This window comes from Zootoca vivipara, chromosome Z, assembly GCF_963506605.1.
Source record: "Zootoca vivipara chromosome Z, rZooViv1.1, whole genome shotgun sequence".
NCBI classification, from domain to species: Eukaryota; Metazoa; Chordata; class Lepidosauria; order Squamata; family Lacertidae; genus Zootoca; species Zootoca vivipara.
The window spans coordinates 30,038,901-30,061,700 of record NC_083294.1 but is presented as its reverse complement, the minus strand read 5'-3'; the positions used below and the strand labels follow the sequence as shown (position 1 = coordinate 30,061,700).

At 43.1% G+C, this 22,800-nt stretch overlaps 1 protein-coding gene across 1 annotated transcript in view; it reads left to right on the top strand.

The window, feature by feature from the left end:
• F8 (coagulation factor VIII) overlaps window positions 1-22,800 on the top strand; it is a 67,699-nt gene that overhangs the window by 9,878 nt on the left and 35,021 nt on the right. Inside the window, exons 2-9 of the mRNA XM_060270573.1 lie at window positions 7,563-7,663; window positions 9,505-9,627; window positions 11,168-11,380; window positions 15,193-15,264; window positions 17,904-18,008; window positions 19,696-19,917; window positions 20,538-20,808; window positions 21,344-21,518. Coding sequence (XP_060126556.1) covers window positions 7,563-7,663; window positions 9,505-9,627; window positions 11,168-11,380; window positions 15,193-15,264; window positions 17,904-18,008; window positions 19,696-19,917; window positions 20,538-20,808; window positions 21,344-21,518 — 1,282 coding nt within the window. The remainder of the gene's footprint in view (window positions 1-7,562; window positions 7,664-9,504; window positions 9,628-11,167; window positions 11,381-15,192; window positions 15,265-17,903; window positions 18,009-19,695; window positions 19,918-20,537; window positions 20,809-21,343; window positions 21,519-22,800) is intronic.

The following is a 22,800-nucleotide window of genomic DNA, read 5'->3' as shown; positions in this document are numbered from 1 at the left end:
TTGGTAATGAGTTCCAATTCAGCAACTTCCCTTCCCAGTCTGTTTCTGAAATTTTTCTGTAATAAAACAGCTGCTTTGAGATCTTGTATAGAATGTCCTGGGAGACTGAAGTCTTCTCCTACTGGTTTCTCTGTCTTGTGGTTCCTGATGTCAGATTTATGTCCATTTATCCTTTGGCGTAGGGTTTGGCCTGTTTGTCCAATATAGAGAGCTGAAGGGCACTGCTGGCATTTAATGACATACACAATGTTAGAAGATGAGCAATTTAATAGGCCTGAGATGGCATGTTTGATGTTGTTGGGTCAAGTGATGGTGTTGTCTGGGTGTATGTGGCAGCAAACATCTCTCCAAGATGTCTGGCTCAAGGTCAGCAACCACACTACCTGGGGTGTACGAGACCTCCATATCTTTCTGGTATAATTCCTCTGTGTATTCTTGCCACCTCTTCTTGATGTCTTCTGCTTCTGTTAGGTCCTTACAACTTTTGTCCTTTATTATGGTAATCTTTGTACGAAATGTTCCTTTCATATCTCCAATTTTCTTGAACAGATCTCTGGTTTTCCCCATTCTATTGTTTTCCTCTATTTCTTTGCATTGCTCATTTAAGAAGACCCTCTCATCTCTCCTTGCTATTTTTTGGAAATCTGCATTTAGTTTCCTGTATCTTTCCCTATCTCCCTTGCATTTTGCTTGCCTCCTCTCCTCCGCTATTTGTAAGGCCTCGTTGGACAGCCATTTTGCTTTCTTGCATTTCCTTTTCCTTGGGATGGTTTTCGTTGCTGCCTCCTGTATAATGTTACCAGCCTCCATCCATAGTTCTTCAGGCACTCTGTCCACCAAATCTAAATCCTTAAACCTGTTCCTCACTTCCACTGTGTATTCATAAGGGATTTGATTCAGATTGTATCTTACTGGCCCAGTGGTTTTTCCTACTTTCTTCAGTTTAAGCTGGAATTTTGCTATAAGAAGCTGATGATCTGAGTTACAGTCAGCTCCAGGTCTTGTTTTTGCTGATTGTATAGAGCTTCTCCATCTTTGGCTGCAGAGAATATAATCAATCTGATTTCGATGCTGCCCATTTGGTGATATCCATGTGTAGAGTCATCTCTTGTGTTGTTGGAAAAGAGTGTTTGTGATGACCAGCTTGTTCTCTTGACAGAACTCTATTAGCCTTTGCCCTGCTTTATTTTGAACTCCAAGGCCAAACTTGCCAGTTGTTCCTTTTCTCTTGATTCCCTACTTTAGCATTCCAATCCCCTGTAATGAGAAGAACATCCTTCTTTGGTGTCATTTCTAGAAGGTGTTGTAAGTCTTCATAGAATTGGTCAATTTCACTTTCTTCAGCACCGGTAGTTGGTGCATAAACTTGGATTACTGTGATGTTAAAAGGTCTGCCTTGGATTCGTATCGAGATCATTCTGTCATTTTTGAGATTGCATTCCATTACAGCTTTTGCCACTCTTTTGTTGACAATGAGGGCCACTCCATTTCTTCCACGGGATTCGTGCCCACAGTAGTAGATATGATACCGGTAGTCATCCGAACTGAATTCGCCCATTCCCTTCCATTTTAGTTCACTGATGCCCAGGATGTCAATATTTATTCTTGCCATCTCATTTTTTACACATCCAGCTTACCATTATTCATGGTTCTTACATTCCAGGTTCCTATGCAATATTTTTCTTTACAGCATTGGACTTTCCTTTCGCTTCCAGGCATATCCGCAACTGAGCGACCTTTCGGCTTTGGCCCAGCCGCTTCATCAGCTCTGAATCTACTTGTACTTGTCCTCTGCTCTTCCTCAGTAGCATGTTGGACGCCTTCCGACCTGAGGGGCTCATCTTCCAGTGTCATAACTTTTATATGCCTGTTGTCTTTGTCCATGGAGTTTTCTTGGCAGGGATACTGGAGTGGCTTGCCAGTTCCTTCTCCAGGTGGATCATGTTTAGTCAAAACTCTCCACTATGACCTGTCCATCTTGGGTGCCCCTGCATGGCATAGCTCATAGCTTCTCTGAGTTATTCAAGCCCCTTCGCCACGACAAGGCATTGATCCATGAAGGGATGTTTGTGGCAGCAAAGTTGGCATCTGGGTTTATTGCAGGCTCTGGTACCAGTGTCCATGTTAAGTCTGGTGGTTGTATTATTGTGGGTGAGGAGTTGTTTAAGATTGGATGGCTGTCTGTAGGCAATGAAAGGTCTTCCTCCCAGAGCTTGTGAAAGGGAGCTGTCATTGTCCAGGAGAGGCTGTAGATCTCTGATGATGCGTTGTACTGTTTTAACGTGGGAGCTGTATGTGATGACTAGTGGTGTTCTGGACAATGACAGCTCAGCGCATTGGCGCACTGTATCACCAAACTCTAGCTGAGTTTTTCACCACATGTCCCACCCTTCAAGATCATTGCAGAAGGGGAGGTTATCTCAAGCCTCTCCTGAGCAATGGGTGAGCATGCAAGTACCAGACCACTTTGCACATTTTCAAAATTGCAGTTATTTCAAAATCACACATTGCAATATCAGTTTCCATTTTTAACACCAGCAATTCAAGGCAAATCTCTGTGTTCTTGTCAACTCTTGCCAGAGCTAATGTGCAAAATCAATAGGATCCATTTGGGGGCGCCAAATTGGTCTCACAGAGGACTCCATTTTGTGAAAGATTACAGTGTGTGTCCATTTTGTCTGGCTTTAGGAGGGTGGAGCGAGGACTCTGGGATGATCAGAGCCCTAGCACCGCCTTCCCCAAGCCGGAAGCCTAGTAAGTGCTTTCCCATCTTTGGGAAAGAGGGAAGGGGTCCAGGACCATACTAGAGCCCTGCTTCTTCCTTTCCAGACAAGATCTGTAACTGTGAAGATCCATTTGTGGGTGACAAATAATTGGCCTCAAAAGTCCATCCATATTATCCGTCTTGTGCAGGAATGAATAAATGGAGAATGAGTTTCCTTCACTCTGCATTTATTTATTTACTTCCCTGTGCCGCAAAGCTGCTGCTTATCCGATGGAAACAAAGACCGGTTATTTACTTCTGAATTAAAAATAATAATAAACATTGCCCAGTTATTTAAGCCTTATTCCTCCCTTCTCCCCTTCTGCGTTCCTGTGTACGCATTTGTGTGTCTGTGTCTTCCATGTATCTAATAGGGAACATTCTCTTTCATTTAATATCTATGCTGCTAATTACTTCTACAGCTTGAATTTTAGAGAAAGTGTGCTAATTAAAAAAAAATAGATCTGTACTATAAAATAACAGTGGTAACAATATGTTGCATGTAAGTAAATATTATTAGTTTAGGGATCTCTAAATAGTAGCAGTTGTCCAGACATTACCCCGGCCGCCCCTTACGTAGTTATATCCTTATTTCAGGCATCGTGCTACATCGTGGTGTTTAGCCAGTGACATATCACGATGTTGAGGTGGCCTAAAATTGAGAAGATCCACTTGGGGGCGCCCAATATTGGCACAGGGCGCCATTTTGTGAAAGATTTCAAAGTGCCGTCCATTTTGTCAGGCTTCAGAAAAGGTGCCCTGGGATGATGCCAGAGTTTGGCACCGCCTTCCACAAGCCGGAAGCCTAGTAAGTGCTTGCCCAACTTTGGGAAAGAGGGGAGGGTTCTAGGACCTTGCGAGAGCCCTGCAGTTTCTTTCCCAGAGCCAGAGCTGTGCTGCCAGTTTTCCTGCACAGTTTACCAAGATAGCACAACATTGTGTGGGCTTGAAAGATTACCATCCTTTGGGAGGGCAGCGCTAGGGCTCTGGGATACTACCACCCTCGCATAGCCGAAATATAGACTCTCATTATTTACTTCTGAGTTAAAAATAATAACAATACCGGTAAACCTTGCCCAGTGATTTAAGCCTTGTTCCTCCCTTCTCTCTCTCTCTCTCTCTCTCTCTCTCTCTCTCTCTCTCTCTCTGTGTGTGTGTGTGTGTGTGTATGCGCTTGTGTGTCCTTGTCTCCCTGGTATCTAATAGGGAACATTAACCTTTCCTTTGATATCTATGCTATGAATTACTTGTACAGCTTTAATTTTAGAGAAAGTGTGCTGATCTAAAAATATTTGTACTATGAAATAATAGTGGTAACAATATATTAAGGTAAGGAAATATTTATACCAGTAAGTGTCAGACCTCTAAGTAGTAGCCGTTGTAAGGACATAACCCGTTTGCAACTACATAATTCCATCCTTATTTCAGACATGGTTCTATATTGGTATATCGCAATGTTTAGCTGGTGACAAATCACGATGTTGATAACCTGACATCGTCCAACCCTGTTGCCGCCCCTTTCCTTTCTGACCTCATTTCAATCTGCCAACTCCCATGAGCGCAGAACCTCATTTATGGTATAATAAATTGCATGCAGCACCTGCTTTTCTTCTTCTTCTTTGCTTCTTGAGGTACTTTACGCTGTTTCAAGTCCATTAGTACTATTCTCATTTTTACATAGAGCCATGGTATTTAATTCATCCAGAAGTCTGAGGTGGCACAAAATTGAGAAAATCCACCTGGGGGCGCCAAGTGGTCTTGCACAGGGTGCCATTTTGTGAAAGATTACAAAGTGCGTCCATTTTGTCTAGCTCCTGAGAGGGCAGAGCGAAGGCTCTTGGGTGCTGGCAGAGCCCTGGCACCACCTCCCCCAAGCCGGAAACCTAGTGTGTACTTCTTGCCCATCTTTGGGAAAAAGGGAAGGACTCTAGGACCCAGGCTAGAGCACTGGCTCGCCCTTCCCAGTCCCAGAGCTGTGCTTGCAGTTTTCCTGCACAGTTGACTGATACTGCACAAAATGGATAAGATCTATAATTGATAAGATCCATTCCAGAGCCCTGACACCACATTCCTGCAGCCGGTAAAAACTTGTGCATTGGAATAAAGAAATGGAAAGTGAGTTTCCTTCTGACAATCCCTTTCTGCCTCATCTCTCAACCCTGTCCTAAGCCAACCCCCCAGTTAGAAGTCACTCTTGGGTTATTTACTTCTGTGTGCTTGTGTATCTGTATCTATGACCATTCTCTCACCTTTCCTTCGATATCTATGCTACTGATTACTTCTGCTGTTTTTATTTTAGGGAATGTGTTTAATTTAAAAATGATCTGTACTATAATAAATAACACTTTCAGACTTCTAAGCAGTAGCAGTTACCTGGACATTACCCAATTCACCTCTACATAGTTCTAACCTTATTTCCGAAGTCGTGCTATATATCGCGGTGTTGACATATCACGATGTCGAGGTGGCCCAAAATCGGGCTTTGCACAGCCATTTTGTGAATGATTTCAAAGTGCCATCCATTTTCTCTGGCTTCAGAGCCTGCAGTTTTCCTGCACAGCATGGATGTTTAGCAAGTGAAATTGAGAAGATCCACTTGGGGGCGCCAAATATTGGCCTCACACAGGTCTGCGCCATTTTACGAAAGATTACAAAGTCTGTCCATTTTGTCTAGCTTTGGGAGGGCGGCACTAGGACCCTGAAATGCTGCCAGAGCGTTGGCATCACCTTCCCAAAGCTGGTAAGTGCCTGCCCATTTTTGCGAAGGAGGGAAGGGCTCTAGGACCCTGCCAGAGCCCTGCCAGACCCTTCCCAGAGCCAGAGCAGTGCCAGCACTTTAGCATGCCAGCAGTTTTCTTGCACAGGGCGCTAAGCTTGGGGCAGCAGAAAATCGAGAAGATCCATTTGGGGGCATAGCCCTGGAACTTCCTTACAGAGCCAGAGCAGGGTGCGGAGAAGAGGTGGCACAAAATTGAGAGGATCCACTTGAGGAGAGTGCCCATACTTCTTTCCAGAGCGATGCCAGCAGATTTCCTGCACATGGCGCCAAGCCCGAAGTACCCCAAAACTGAGAAGATCAATTTCGGGGTAACAAATACCAGAAGCCTAGTAAGTGGTTGCCCAGCTTTGTGGTGGAGGGAAGGACCTGCAAGCTGATATGCTGCACAAGACTTGCCGAAGGCTCTGATGTCCTTTCCCTATTTTCCTTTATTCCAAGAAGTCCAGACATTGGTTTCTCATGGGCTAGCTGGTGTATTTGCAGCCTGTACTTTCTGGGAATCACTAACTGTCTTCTTGTTTCCCAGAGGGGAGTACACTTCCTCTTCCTAGACACCTGGTACAATCTTTGTTCAATAATTTCAAACATGCATGGAGACTCCACAGTTACTTTGTTCCTCCTGGAGTGGGTGGCTGGGTGGGAAATGGAAGCAGTACGCATGCACATTCAGTTGCCAAAGGCGTTCATGTCACCTAGGAGATTGCAGCCACAGAAATAAGAAAAGTTAGTTGTCTGAAGCCACTTCCTTGTTTGCATTGCAAAGCTGGGTTTTTTAAAAACAGAGTCCCATGACAGAAATGCACAGCTTTATTGAGGGAGCACCTGGTGTGGCAATTTTGCACTCTCTAACAGTTTTATGCCTGCACTGCTGCTAGGAATTCCACATAATCCCTGTTTATATATTTTTAAACTCTCCAGATCTGTAAAACATTGGCTCGTTTCTTAAGCTGGCTTAGCTCTGAGCAGGGTTTGTGGGCTGATTTGTGACAGGCTCTGCCTTTCTAATAAACTCAACATTTTTGATAGAAGTTGATATTTTAGCTTTCTCTAGTTTTGGACAGTGATTTCTTGTGTGTCTCTTCCTGGCAGTGAAAACAAATTAACTTTCCCACTATGTTTGGTTTGGTTTTTGGTGTCTCAAGCCTTTCTTTTCTTGAAGGTTCGTGGGAATAACAACTCTCCCATGTCCCCTTTTATCTCGTCCAGTAAAGCTGCTGCTTCCGTCACTGTTTTCAGCTTTTTATCTCTAAAAAACCAAATAAAGTGTGAGGGAACATGTTTAAAGAACTGCTTCAGATCTTAAAATGTGAACTTTACATCCCTCAACCATCTATTTAAGGCTCTCTCTAGGAGGCAACCTAACTGGGTGTACATTTCAACAGTTTCCTTTTAATATCTCTAAATGTTTTCCTGCTCTGTTCAACAATGAGCCCAAATCATATCCTCCCTCTTTCCTTAAAGAGTAAACAATATGATGTTTCCTTATTTCTCATCTCTGAGTAAACCTCATTGAGACTGCCACATATCAGTGGATGTCCTAGCTTCATCTAGAACCTGCAAATCTTTACAAGTTCTCTTAAAACTACAAACCTTCCACGCCATCTCTTTTCTGATATCGTGGAAATTTACCGTATTTTGTTCCACTAAGGTAACCTCCCTGCTTCTCTGTGGTTATTAAAATTATTATAATCTAATAATCTAATAACTCAGAACTCAAAGCAAATACAGGCAGTATAGATTATACCCTGTTTCCTTGAAAATAAGATGTAGTCATAAAATAAGCCATAGCAGGATTTTTAAGCATTCAAGGAATATAAGCTATACCCCGAAAATAAGACATAGTGATAGGCGCAGCAGCAATGCCAGCCACGGCAGGAGGAGGAGGAGGAAAAAATAAGACATCCCCTGAAAATAAGCCATAGTGTGTTTTTTGGGAGAGAAAATAAATATAAGACGGTGTCTTATTTTCGGAGAAACATGGTAGCTGTTTAATTTAACCATGCCCCTTTCATTTTCCAGGGTATTCTCCCCCACGCCAACCACTCGGTACAAGAAAGCCATATATCTGGAATACATAGATTCTACCTTCACACAAACAAAACCCAAGCCTGCTTGGATGGGTAAGCAAAAGGATCTTCTTTTTTTGTAGAGAGAGGGACTGATTGTTAAACCACTCTGGGAGTCATAGGATAATAGGGGTCTCCTAACAACACTAAGCATCCTTAACAAACTACAACTACCAAGATTCTTTGGGGGAAGCCATGACTTTTTAAACTGGTATAATACATTTTCAATGTATAGTGCAGATGAGGCCGGACAATGCATAAATTGGAATCAATTATTAATTCCCCAATTTACATAAAGCACATAAAACGAACATATGAGGAATCTCTTCTACACTGTCCAGTTGGAGGCATTGAGTTCAGTGGTGGGTGGGATTGCCAAAGGCTTTTTTTCCCTTGACACTCACAACCTTTCTTCCCCTAATAATAATAATAATAATAATAATTTTATTTTATTTTACCAAGCATGTTAACGCTGAATTTATACAAGTTAATACACGTAAGTTAAGTGTTACTTGTATTATGCTGGTTTTTGAAATACTCGTTTTCTTGTATGCTTCTTTGTAGATCATTTGGTGAAGACGTGGGATATTTATGTTACAGCTGCATGTCTATATTAAGTAGATTGCTTGCTAATTTAGCATAGAATGGTTGGCTTAGGTATCCCCAAAGGGAGCTACTGATTACAAGATAGGCAGTGAAATGTATCTGAGAGAGATTGAGATCTGTGAATGTGCCCGTATCTTTTCCCTCTACGTCAGCTCTGCTACCTACATATTTGCAAATACTGAAATGTCAAAAGTCTTCAGGGTTGTTTCATTCTAAGCAGTGTAAGTGCAAATGGGGCACTGCTCCACCAACCTCAGTCTGTGCTTAGCCTGCCTTTTCTGACTTAAACCAGTCCGGGGTGGGGGTGGGGGGTAACACTGCTTATCAGCTTCATTTGTTAATTCAGGTTTTCCCCATTTGTTCTGATCTACCGCTAAAAAGAGTGTTTTCAGTGGTAAGCTGCAGGGCAAGGGGAAACTCGCTTGGACGTTCGTGCCTATAAAGCGCGGGTCCAGCAGAAAACCACTCAAACCTCTCTTTTCCAGGCGCTACAAAAGTGAAAATGTGTACAAGCCTTCAGTTGGCTCTGCCCATCACTGTTTCTCGCTCCACCTACTGTTTGGGTCCCCTGCCTTCTCTCTCACAAGTCCCAATGGGCACCAGCAGTGCTCGGAACTCACCATGAGCGTCTCATTTGTTCTCTTACAATGGCAATGGCACCCACCTGAGAGGTGCCAGAACTGAGTTCTGGCAAATTCCGGCTGGGGAAAAGAAAGCCCTGGCTCCATCTTCAAAGCTGACAGAGGCAAAAGCAAAACAAAAACATCCCTAAACTTTGGGCAAACAAAACTAAAAAGCTCTACAACAACTTTTATATCTGAATTTTCACTTTTTGAAATATGGCAACCCTAAGAAAGCTGTCCAGTCTCACCTCTCTGGGTGTTGTTGGTTGTTACCTTAGCTTTCCTGTCCACCTCCTCCTCCACCCAAATCATGGAGATGCCCACACAGGCATGGACAGACAGGGCTGGTTCAACCTTGTCAGAGAAGTACTAGGCTGGCTGCTTACCCAGTCTAAGGATCAGAACCGCTTGCTGCACTAGTTGTGCCTGCCCCTTTCACTTATTACAGGCTTGAAGGGGTGGGGTGGGGGGCTATTGTTGTTGGGTTGACATCTTTACTTGTGCAGCTGTATATAGAGCACCTGCTGTGCCTTTGAACAGCATTTTGCCTATGTATCCCATTGATCTGAACATTAAACATTTTGGTAAAAACTGCAACCTGAGTTCAAATTCTAAATCAAGTGGGATCCATGACATTAAGGTTCCCATCCTTCTTCTCCCCTTCAGGTCTTCTGGGCCCTACCATCCGAGCAGAAGTTCACGACAAGGTGGTCGTAACCTTTAAGAATCTGGCTTCCCGTCCTTTCAGCATCCATGCCATAGGGGTGTCCTACTGGAAAGCTTCAGAGGGTGAGTTTTATAGACACAGACCACCATGCCCATTCATATTGCACACCCCTTTAACAGAATTTGGTATGACCCACACATTCTAACACCCAATCCAAGGCTGCCCAATTAGCTTTGTGGCTGATCAGGGATTCAAACCTGTTTCTACAGCCATATCCAGATTGGGTTGGGTTTGTTTTTTTTTACAGATGTATTCTGCAACATGGTATTGATGCAATGATTGATTCATTAGTGGTGCATTGATAATGGACCATCCAAACATCATTCCACTATAAGCTGATCTGCAATGCTTCCCCTTATTGTAATGGGGAGGATTCTTGACCTAAAGCACAACAAAAGTGCTATAACTCCCCACCTCCCATCACCATCCTGGAACATTTGTTGTGTAAAAAGCTACAGGATTTCAGCTAGAAGTTACAGGAGACTCACCAGTTGAGAACAAAGCAGTGTGACTGTCTCAAAACCTTCACAGTTGCAGTGAAGTGGCAGCAGGCACTCCAATATTTGAAGAGTGAGAGACTCCGGGGTGTGTGTGGTTCCAGTACTTATCCAAGCTTTGTTTTCCTTGGTCATTAGAGACTGTGGTGTCCTTAGGATATCTGGTTATATTTATGCATCTATACAACCTGAGCATATGATGGAGGAGCTCACAGCTTAGATACTCCAACAGATCTTGCTCTCCCATTACTAGGTTTCCAGTTGGATACCCAAAGCCATAACTTTGCATTAAGCACAAAGAGCAAGTCTCTCTGTCTTCCCAGCTCCAGAGCGGATGAAATAAAGACTAGCTCTTGGGCTGTTGTCCTCCTGCCTACAATATGACATGGCCAGGTGAAAGGGGCAACCCTCTCCTAGAAGAGCATCGCCACCCAGTTGTCTCTGTGGCATCCCAAACCAATCCTATACCAAAATTGGAAGTAGGATCGAATATAATTGCCCCAATACCATAATGAGCACAAATCATTATGAATACACAATACAAAGGACATCTGGACAGTCCCTGAGTCATGTTCAGATCCAGCGTGCTGACTCCTGTAGTGTGAAAATTAGACCTGAGCAAAAGGCTGCCATAAATAGGGAAGGGGGATAAATTCAGTTCAGTTCTTATGTTAAGGCGAACCTACCTAATCCACGCTATACATGAGCTGAAACAAAGCAGCCCTCTGAAATCCACTCTTTGCCAAATTTTGCAATGCAGTTTTCCACCCAAGTAATGCATATACCAAAGTGTGCTTTAACATGTCAGTGAAATAAATTTACAAAAATGCATTATAATAGGGGAAATTGCTTTGCAAAAATAAGTACACAAGGCAAAATCACATGCACATATGTGTATATTGGGTGGTGGTGGGGGAATCACGCTAAAGTGCTGATGATTTTAATGGGGACATTTTTTTAAATTGTAAACTGATGGGGGAATGTAAACTTAAGACTGGAAAAATGAGAAACCAAAATTAAAAGATTCACCCATTCCTACCCTTAAAAGAAAGGACTGGCTCCAGCAACTGTAATGTTAACTGAAAGGTTGCTTATGTGTTTTCAGGGGCAGGTTATGATGATGCAAGCAGCAGGCCAGAGAAAGAAGATGATGCTGTGGAGCCTGGCCAGACTCAGACTTACGTGTGGGACATCTTAAAAGAGCAAGGTCCAACTGGATCTGACCCACAGTGTTTGACTTATGCCTACTCCTCTCATGTGGACAGTGTCAAGGACATCAACTCTGGCTTGATTGGGGCCCTGCTGGTTTGTCAGCCAGGTAAGACCAAGAGATGGAAGAGACCTTCCCATTTGTATCACTTTTTTCTGAAATACCTGCAGACATTTCACAGACGTTTATTCAACACATTTCTATAGCACTTAATTATTCACATTTCTAAGTAGTATACATAAAAACAACTTACAGAAAATGGGACAATGAAACACTAAATATGTATAATAAAACCAAACACTTCCTTAAAATGCCTGCTGGAACAAAAATGCCTTAGTTGTGTGCCTAAAGTTCAACCAGGAGGGTGTCTGTCTAATTTCAGGTGGGAGGGAGTTCCACAGGCTTGGGGCACTACACTGAGTGCACGGCTTCTAGTAGCTACAAACTGTGCATCTGAGCCATGGAGGACCACACCAGCTGAGACTCCCCAAAAGATCTCGGTGATCAGGCCAGGATATAAGGGATCAGGTGGTCCTTCAAATATCTTGGGATTCATGTTGTAATGGGCCTTATTAGCCCTTGTCTCTGCAGCCTTTACAACACTCCTAAAATGTAGGCCAATATTATCTATATTGTTTGGAGTTAGGTACAGGGCAACGAAGCTGAAACATAGTGGCTTGCTTCATGCCAACCAATAAATTCGTGGCTGGGATGAGATTAGCACCCAACATTGTCCAACACATTGCTCCATGCATAGACACAACTTGTGTTATCACCTCACATACCAAACCTTTCAACTGAGTCAGTTCACATGTTTAGCTTGTGAGGAATCTACTGGTGCACATGCGAAGCACCCACATCTCAACTAGCACAGCAACAGCATGGGAGTTCACACAACCTCTTCCATGCATAGAAAGGACCTGTGGAGAGGGCTGTGTGGCTGTGTGGTTGACATGTGTTTAGCCCAGTCCTCTGCTCTGTTCTAAACAACTGTGCTCCCTGGAAGAGAGGGGAAGGAGAGGGAGGGAGAAGAAAATATCTGAGACAATGCAGAGAGTTAAAGCAACATTTCAAGAGTCCTGTTTTGTTCCGTTCTGGAAGCTACTCATTTCCTATAACACAAGGGCATTATTTTTATTGGCCAGCTGTGAGTAGAACACAAGAGCTCTTGGGAGGTGCCAGCAATGGAAGTTTCTGAAGTGCAAATGCTTTTCATGATAACCAACCTTTGCCAAACCACTTCTAAAACTATACTACAAAAGTATGTTTCTGACCAGTGCAGGCATTATGGCTTCAGTACCAAGTCAGTTGTTTTTTTTAAATAAAAAAATAACTTGTACCCCAATACTTTGCTTAAACTTAAACCAGTTGAAGAGTTACCAGTATGTTAAGTAGCAGCCAGCTGCAGTTCTATTTAGCTGATAGCTGGGGGCTTGTGAACAGGACTTGTAAACAGGGGTGTTTTTATGGCATTTAGTAGGGGTGTTTGAGGGGAAGGCTAAGGTATATGTAGGACCAAGAGAAATGGACAGTGAGGGAGCTGCTGCAGCGACCTTCCAACACCTGTGCCATGCTTTTCTTCCTGCCTGAGAATGTGCAAAACTACACTTGCAGCAAGTGCCTTGCTGGAAGAGACGGTATAGCAATTTGAGGCCCACCTATCCACCTATCCTTGAGCTTCTGGGAAAGATGAGGAATTTATTGACAGAGCAGAATGCACTGTCCTGGAACAGCAGTGGAGGAAGATTGCACATTGCAGGAGACGAACCCCAGAGCAACATGACACACAGAAGCAGGACTGTCAGGAGCCATGCTGCGTCAGTGGAGCTACAAAATGGATTCCATGCCCCCACTTCTGACACCAATTCTGGGCCATTCCCAAGAGAAAGTGGTGGAGTCTGCAGCAGTGTGCAGAGGAAACAGGATGTCCCAGGAAGTGTGCTGTCTTCCAGGTGCAAAGATTCACAGTATGACAGAGAAGTTGCCAATAACCATAACCACTTCCTTCTGATTCATGTAGGTACAAACAATACTGCCACACGCAGCCTTTGATGTACAGCAAGGGATTATGAGACTCTGGGAAGGAAGCTGACGGGCCTTGGAGCACAGGTGGTTTTCTCATCACTCCTTCCTGTTGAAGGTTGTGGCCCAGGAAGAGAGAGGAAAATGCTGGAAGTAATCGCTGGCAGCACAGGTGTTGTTAGGAAAGGTTTGGTTTCTTGGACCATGGTCTCTGCTTCCTTGAGGAAGGACTTCTGGCTAGAGACAGGTTGCACCTCACAGCAGTTGGCAAGAATGTGTTTGTTAAAAGTCTTGCAAACCTGATCTGATCTTTAAACTAAATCCTGAGGGCGGGGGAAGAAAATACAGGGGAACACATATTATGAGGGATAATAACTTCATTGATGCACAGGAAACTGAGGTGGTGCTCCAGAATTCTGTAAAAGGGCAGGAAACTGCAAGAAGGAAGCAGCTGGAGGGAATGGCTAATGGTTTCAGTTCTCTCTGTACTAATGTTCAGAGTATGTGAAACAAGCAAGACGATAATATAGGATGGCAAATATGACCCAATAGGCTTTACCGATAGCTAGTGGGATGAGGCTCATGACTGGAATGTAGAAATTAAGGGGTATAACCTGTTCAAAAGGAATAGACAAAACAACAAGGGAGGAACAGTAAAGGATGTGTACACTTGAGAAGAAATCCATGAGAAGGAAGTACAAGATGGATGGGAGCTTCTTAAAGGTGAACCATTGAAGGCACAAATGCAGACAATTCCAACAAGTAAGAAAAGTGAGAGGTATCTAAAGAAAGCAGTGTGGCTGCATAAGGAGCTTACAGATGAAGTGAGATTTAAGAAGGGCATTTATAAAAAATGGAAGAAAGGGGAAATCATGAAGGAAGGGTATACACGAGTAGAAGGGAACCAGTTGCAGGGGAAAGGTTAGGCGGGACACAATGTGTGCAGAGGAGGGCAACCAAAATGATTAAGGGTCTGGAAACCAAGTCTTATCAGGAATGGTTAAGGCAGATTGGTATGTTTAGCCTGGAAAAGATTAGACAGAGAGGAGATATGATAGCAATATTCAAATATCTAAAAGCTGTCACATGAAGATGTTTTCTCATACTTCAGAGAGTAGAACCCAAACCAACAGGTTCAAATTACAAGAAAGGAGATTCCGACACCAGGAATAACTTTTTGAGGGTAAGAACTGTTTGACAGTGAAATGGACTCTCTCGAAAAGTGGACTCTCCTTTCTTGGAGGTTTTTAAGCAGAGGTTGGATGGCCTTTAGTTGAGTTTATGCACTTCAGGAACTACCGGTAGAGGACCCTAAGGGTCCCCTCTAACTACAATTTCATGATTCTATAACTCAAAAGCTGGATCACTTATATTTTGGTAAATCATAATAAAAGAATTTTTCAAAATTAAAGTTCTACCCTGTTTCTCATATTTTAAGACATACCCGTAAAATAAGCCATAGCAGGATTTTTAAGCATTCAAGGAATATAAGCCATACCCCGAAAATAAGACATAGTGATAGGTGCAGCAGCAATGCCGGCCGCGGCAGGAGGAGGAGGAAAAAAATAAGACATCCCTTGAAAATAAGCCATAGTGTGTTTTTTTGAGGAAAAAATAAATATAAGACGTGTCTTATAATATGAGAAACACGGTAGTCTTGGTTTTGCTTGCTAGCATTACCTACCTCTCCTCTTCTTCTTCTGAGCTTATTTTGTGGGTTTCTTGCTGCAAAAGAGAGGCATGGAGAGGTTTGGCAAAGAGCACCCCAGAGATTATATAATTGTCCCTACTGTGATGTAAGTGGTGGCTCTTTATCTCTGCCCAGCCCTGCGTACTGGGTACTGGAGATTTTCTTTTACTTTTTTTAATGATTTCATTTTAAAAAATCTTGTATGCAGGGACCCTGATGAGTGAAGGAATTCGAAACATAGTGCAAGAATTTGTGCTACTCTTTGCAGTGTTTGATGAAGGTAAGAATGGTGTGGGGAGGAAGGGAAGAAGAGGGTAGAACATTTGCCTTGCATGTGGAAGATTCCAGGTTGAATCCCTGGCATCTCCAGGTGGGGCTGGGAGAGACCTCCCCTCTCTTTAAGCTTGGAGAGCTGCTGCCACTCAGTGTAAAATATACTGAGCTAGAGTGAGTGTAAGGCAGCTTCCCATGTTCCATCTTTTGTATGTGTTTCCATATCCCTGCAGGGGAAAAAAACCTTCTGTAGCTAATAGCAATTTCGTTTCCCTTGCTAAGTATGATGCTAAAACTGGTGGTGACCCTGGACACAGCTTCAGATAAACGTATTTTAAGAGCTATGTTACAGACTAGGTTGGGTCTGGGCCACATAAGCTAATAACACAATAAATTGGTGTGTCTTTAGGGTGCAAAAAGGTTCCTTAAGAGTTTCAAGGACTGGCCCAGTGATTTGCCACTGAGATGTTATCATGCTTCAGCATGTGATAGCAATAAGGTAAAATAGTCCTAAAGCAATAGAGTAGACTGTATCATTTCAGATTATTAGTTGGTGGGTGTTACACTTTTTATTGCAGCAACACTGTAAAATAATTTCAAGTAGAACATTAGCCTAGCAGGAAGTTAGCTTTCTTCCTGATGCATTACTTTGTTTTTTAATTTCAAGAAACTTGGTCCTCAGGAGAACCATAACCAATATAATCCCTTACCTGGTAAACTAGATTGGTATAGTCCAGTCTGCCAGATGAATATTCCACCTATCTAATTCTGCTGCATGTGTTAGATCGGGTCTGATCCAGAGTGATATTGCCTTAGACTAAGGTGGCGCTGTGGTTAAACCACTGAGCCTAGGGCTTGCTGATCAGAAGGTCAGCGGTTCGAATCCCTGTGACGGGGTGAGCTCCCATTGCTTGGTCCCAGCTCCTGCCAACCTAGCAGTTCGAAAGCACATCAAAATGCGAGTAGATAAATAGGAACCGCTACAGCGGGAAGGTAAACGGCGTTTCCATGTGCTGCTCTGGTTTGCCAGAAGCGGCTTTGTCATGCTGGCCACATGACCTGGAAGCTATACGCCGGCTCCCTCGGCCAATAATGCGAGATGAGCGCGCAACCCCAGAGTCGGTCACGACTGGACCTAATGGTCAGGGGTCCCTTTACCTTTAAGGTTGAGGAAAGCGCTCAGGACATTGTCAGACTCCAATGCCCATCAACCCTAGCCAACATGGCCAGCAGTCAGGGTTGATAGGAATTGGAATCTAGGAACATCTTGAAGGCCACGGGTTCTCCATCAATTCCATAGCCCTTTTATAATATTGATGAGAAGCTGCACAGGTTAGACAGGAGCATCCCAAAGCAATTCCGACAGTCCGTCAGACTTCGAAGGGCTAGTTACGAAACAGGAATTAATTCAATTACAGTGGGAGAATGAGTAAAAGAGTATAGGAAAAAAGAATTTTAATTTGTTTATAGTAGTCTCAGGATTTACCCCCATTTTAAGTGAAAATTCTATGCCTGTTTCCTCAAAAGTAAGCTTCATTAGTCAGTGGAACTTACTCCCAGGTCAGTATGTACAAGGCTGCTGACTTATTTTGCTGGACGTTACAGTATTCAACTAAGTTTTACTTAGAGTAGACCAACTGAAATTACTGAAACTAACTTTGTCCTGTTCTTTACTTTCAGTGGGTCTACCATTCACACTGTGAGTAAAACTTTGTTGAATACCACCCACAAAACATTTTATGACACTCTTCACTAAACTTTCAATTTACACACACAGACACACACACACAGACACTAACAATAATTAAAAGCCAACAACAGTTAAATAGATAAAACAGAAGAAAGTAGGCATTGAAAATCCATAAAATTCAACAGAACTGATAAAGTAAGACCTACAGCCAGCTTTCCTGGTAAGGAACCCAAGCAAATAAAAAAGCTCCACCTGAAAATGACACCAGAGTTGCCGTCAAGTGAGTGAGCCTGTTAGTTTTTGTTGACATGATATTGTAATTATGGGTTAATAGCTTGGGAATAGCCCAAAAAGTATTGAAATACATTAAAAACACTCAATTAACTGAGGTTCTGTCCCTCCACAGCAGAAGCCTGCCCCCCAAACAAAAGCTTGTCCCTGTAATGCCCTCTTTGTGGGGGTGGGGATTTTACCTGTGATCTCCTCAATAAAGGCTCAACAACTTTTTGGTCCCTTCGTAACAAAAATCCTGGCTATCCCCATGGTTAATAAGATCCAGAAAAGGGCAGGCAAAATGATCAAAGGTTTGGATAAACTCTCCTATGAGAAAATTCCTTTGTGGTTTTAGTTTAGCAGGGAAAAGGCAAAAATGAAAAAGTGGATTGGGAGATGTTTCTCTCTGTGTGTCATAACATTAGAACTAATGGACATCCAACAAAGGACTTATCCACACTTACCTTTTGCCTCACTCTTTCCCAGCACAGGTCCATGTTTTAAAACTCCATGTCCAAGCACTCTCTCTTTTTTTTGCCATGTTTGTTCTTTTTTCAATAATGACTTGCAAGTTCTTTCATAGCAGCTGCCTCTGCCTATTCTGTATATTTGAAGCAGAAATTCGTGTGGATCTTGAGAAGAGTCATGCAATCTTCCTCTGTCTTTCAAATGTATCCCATCAGGCAAAAGCTGGTACTCTGAATCCAACACCATAGGAAATGGTTTGTCCCCTGACAAGAGGGCTGAGCTGCACACTATCAATGGATTCATGAATCTCTCCCAGCCTGGTAAGTGCCACCTATACCTTTCCCCTCAATAAAAAAAGAAGTGAATGATGGAATGATTGACAGAAGGTGATGAGGCTGAACAGAAGCACAATGGAAAAGCAGAGGGGTGTTTTAAATTTCTATATTCTATATAGCTTCTATACAGTGGTACCTCTGGTTAAGAACGTAATTCATTCCGGAGGTCCGTTCTTAACCTGAAACTGTTCTTAACCTGAGGTACCACTTTAGCTAATAGGGACTCCCGCTGCCGCAGCCACTGCATAATTTCTGTTCTCATCCTGAAGCAAAGTTCTTAACCCGAGGTACTATTTCTGTGTTTGTGGAGTCTTTAACCTGCAATGTCTGTAACCTGAAGCGTCTGTATACCAAGGTACCACTGTATTCTCAGGAGCCATTTTGTATGGTGGCCCAGGAGGGGCATTTTTCAGGGTTAGTGCAAGCTGTTTTGTGGGTTGAAGTAGAACACCAAGCAGCAACCCACTTTTCTAGACAAATATTCCCTACTGCCAACCAAGTCTTACTTTACCGTTCTGGCACCAATTTCTGCCTTCATCTAAGGTCATACCCACACCAGACATTTAAAGCACTGTTATACCACTTCAGCGGGAACAACAGTTTCTTCATGGCCATTGAAGTGGTATAATTAATAGTACTTTAAATGTCTGGTGTGGAGATGACCTGGCTAAATTCTGTGGCTTGAAGCACTCTGTTTCGCCATGCTGTACAAAAGGACTAACCCTAGTATTTTTGCCACTGTTAGAAGCTGATGGAGTTAGAACAGGCACAGGCAAACTTGGCCCTCCAGATGTTTTGGGACTGCAACTCCCATCATCCCTGACCACTGGTCCTGTTAGCTAGGGATGATGGGAGTTGTAGCCCCGAAACATCTGGAGGGCCAAGTTTGCCTATGCCTGAGTTAGAATATATAATTCACAGATCTGTATGTTGCTGTTCCATAGCTATCAGAGCTATGGGGAGAAACATGCATTGCTGCCAAGGAGTGTGGTGGCGTCTCCTTCTTTGGAGGTCTTTAAGCAGAGGCTTGATGGCCATATGTCAGGAATGCTTTGATGGTGTTTCCTGCTTGGCAAAGGGTTGGACTGGATGGCCCTTGTGGTGTCTCTTCCAACTCTATGATTCTATTAAAGGCTGTGGAGTGACTCCATTGACCCAGATTAGTCGTTGGTTTCTCCTCTTCTGGAAGGGCTATAAAGGGCAATAACAATAGCAACTGCTCTGTTGATTCCTGGCTCAAGATTCTTGGCTGCAACTCCTGGCTCAAGATTCTTCCCTCTGTTTCTTTGTCCTGACCCCAAGTCCCTACACCCTATATGTTAGCACCAAAACCAATCATTCTTGAGTGATCAGGCTTCATAAACAAAGTTAGTGCTTCCAGCATAAGAGATTCACCATAGACTCTAACATGGTATTTAACATAATTATGTACAGATGAGATACAGTACATACAAAATGATCTTTTTTTAATCCAGCATTAAAGCATAGAACATTTTTGTTTCTATCGAGTGGAAGACACTTTTTCTTTACCTTACAAGTGAGATTTGGCTTGGCTGCCAGGGGCAAAATAAAATCTTCAGGGCCAGATCCAGCCTGTGGTAGCGCCCATTGGGCATGTCTTGAGCATCACTGAACAGTTTCCTCACTTGTAAATCTTCTATATCTCCTGTAGATCTCAAGGTGTGCCAGAACAGACTGGTCTACTGGCATGTCATTAGTTTGGGCACCAAACCTGAAGTCCACTCCATTTTCTTTGAGGGCCACACTTTCCTTGTGAGACACCATCGGCATACTACTTTGGACCTCTCCCCAGCCACTTTCCTCACTGCTGAGACAATGCCCACAACTAGCGGCATATTTCAAATGTTCTGCCAGATCCCATCACACCAGCAAGGTAACAGCTATAGGAAAGAGAAAGTGCTAATGAAGGATCAGAAATGGAAAACCAATGGGTGAACCTCTCCCACCCCCTTTATTGAAAAATGGTATTTGAATTGATATGAGATGCATAGTAACAGGCTAGGATACAGAGAGGTTTCACTAGCTGCTGCACCCTGCCTTCTCTTGGGGCTCCAGCGTACTGTTAGTTCCTTAATTTAAAACTGTATAGGGCAGAAATGGGAGACCCTGTGGCCCTGCAGATGTTGATAGACTACAGATGCCATCAGCCTCATATATTTGTGAGTTGCTTAATTTTAAATTGTGTAGGGCAGAGTTGAGGAACCTGTGACCCTCAATATGTTGGTGAGCTACAACCCTCACCAGCCCCAGCCAGAATGGCCAGTATCCAAGGATGATAGGAGTTGCAGCTCACCAACATACTAAGGATCAAAGATTCCCAGAACAACAGCATTATTTGTCTGTAGAGGAGGTGTCAGACATCAACAGATTTCCCACCTGAAATGTGAAGGGGTGCAGGCCAGACACACGTTAACCACCTTAGTGGGTTCTAAGCCCAAGGAAGACAAAGTAGGCACATAGGAGATAACACTTATTTCTGACCTTTACTTCCAGCTGGCATGGAAATCTTAATTACAGTAGAAGTCTGTCCAAACCTACCCATGAAGAAGATGAGGGTGGTGGAAGGGGACTACGTGGACGAAGAGGACTACTTTGAATACAGTGAGGCTGATATGGAAAGCACAGTGATCCAAATGGGTGATTTTCCGCCCAGGATTACAGGCCGTTCCCGTGCCAAGAGGCTGCCTGTGACCTGGAAACATTATATAGCAGCAGAAGAGGTTGTTTGGGACTATGCTTCAGATAACTCCACTTATTTGTCCAGGTAACAGTGTCAGCTGTGTTTCTGTAAGCATAGGGTCTAAGTTTGTGTTGCAGGCTGCAGCAGAATCTCGCACAGTAATATTATCATTATCCTTGTTGTTCAGTTTCTATCCCTCCCTCCCTGATGGAGCCCAAGGTGGCAAACACATCAATACTAAAAATACATTTTAAAAAACATTCTAAAAACAAGTGATATTTCAGTCTTGAAATACCTGGGTAAACAGGATTGTTTTAGAATTCCACCTGTAGGTTACCTGGGAGGACATTCCACAATCTGGGAGCCACCACTGAAAAGGTTCTCTTCGTAGGTCAGTGCCAACCAGAGAGCCCCCCGTGGTGGTAGTAGTAGTAGTTATTTAATTTAGGAATTGTCTTTTACATATATGTCTCAAGGCAATTTACAGTCATATCATAAAAGCAGCTGTAGTTTTCCAAGCAGTACATCAGGTGCTTGAGAAGTGATGGCCAAAGCATGATAGCCCTCTCCAGATCTAACACCAGCTCATCCCAGAACCTTTATCCCTTCTCTTCTGCAGTGCTTACGCCAAAAAGTTTCTGGAACATGGTCCGCAGAGGATTGGCTCCAAGTATAAGAAAGTTGTGTTCGTGGAGTACGAGGATGCAAATTTCAAGAGGCAGAAGGCATTGAAACCGGACCACATGGGGATTCTAGGGCCAGTCCTTAAAGGAGAAACTGGTGATGAGTTTATGGTAAGAGATGAGAAAGGAAAGCTCCATGCTGAAAATGAAGGTCTAGTGAAGAGCCTGAAGAGGTTCTAAACTGCAACCAAACCAATGACAAACTTAGTTGGTCTCTAAGATGCTACTGGAAGGAATTTTTTGTTTGTTTGTTTCAACTACGTCAGACCAACACAGCTACCTACCTGTAACTAAACTGCAACTGTTCTGGCTGGACGCTTCATCTGAACAAAGAGTTGAGAACATTTTTTCTGGTGATGGCTCATGGGGTGTTTGCTGGTGGTGGGCAAGGTCAGAACTACCACTTTGTGATCACCAGTACACCACCCCACACACTTTGTCTCTCTTTCTCTCACCCCCCTTTCTTTCTCAGTCATTCACCCACACATCCACACCCTTCTCCTGCCCCCATACCATCCTAAGTCCTAACTATGACTTAGGTGATTGTCAGTGAGTTGCAGCAAGTCTTACACTCACACGCTTTCCTTCTGTTTTCCTCCTTTATCTGTGAGGGGAGTGAAAGTTTTTACTTTTACTTTCAAACAAACCACAGTTGCATGTTACAATTCTGTGATTCTATGTAATAACTTGGGGAACAGTGGTGTGCTCTAAAGGAAAAGTAAGGTTTGCGTAAGTAACCTTGTGTAAGTAACTTGGCTAACAAACCACAGTTCCCTGAGTTCACATGTGATGTGGAACTGTGGCTTGTTTTCTAATGTGAAAACAACAGTTTTCACTCACCTCATCTTGCATATGAAGCAAGGAGAGCAGTACACAGGAGAGCAAGGAGAGCAATACACCTGAGGCTTGCTGCAACTTCTTCACAATCACCTAAACCAAGTTTTAAATGATCATCTGAATGAACTTATATGGTCTAAACCATTATTTTAAAACAGTGCTGCTGAAGACTATTCTACCCCATGGTTTCAAGACTTAACTATTTATATATTTTGTCTTGGGAAACTGTTTGAGGGTTGTAATTCAGTATTTTTTTTCCTTCTTGAATCTTTTGCTAATTTGTAAATTGTGGGAGGCAGTGGAAGACAGGAGTGCCTGGCGTGCTTTGGTCCATGGGGTCACGAAGAGTCGGACACGACTAAACGACTAAACAACAACAACTGTCCTATTTGTTTTGTATTTCTACTAATCATGTTCTCAACCTGAGATTCAGGTAGGTAGCAGTGTTGGTCTGACATAGTCGAAATAAATAAAAAACTTTAAAAAAATTGTCCAGTAGCACTTTAGAGAAGTCACCAGACCCTTATATATAGTGGGAGGGTGGAGTGGGATTTTT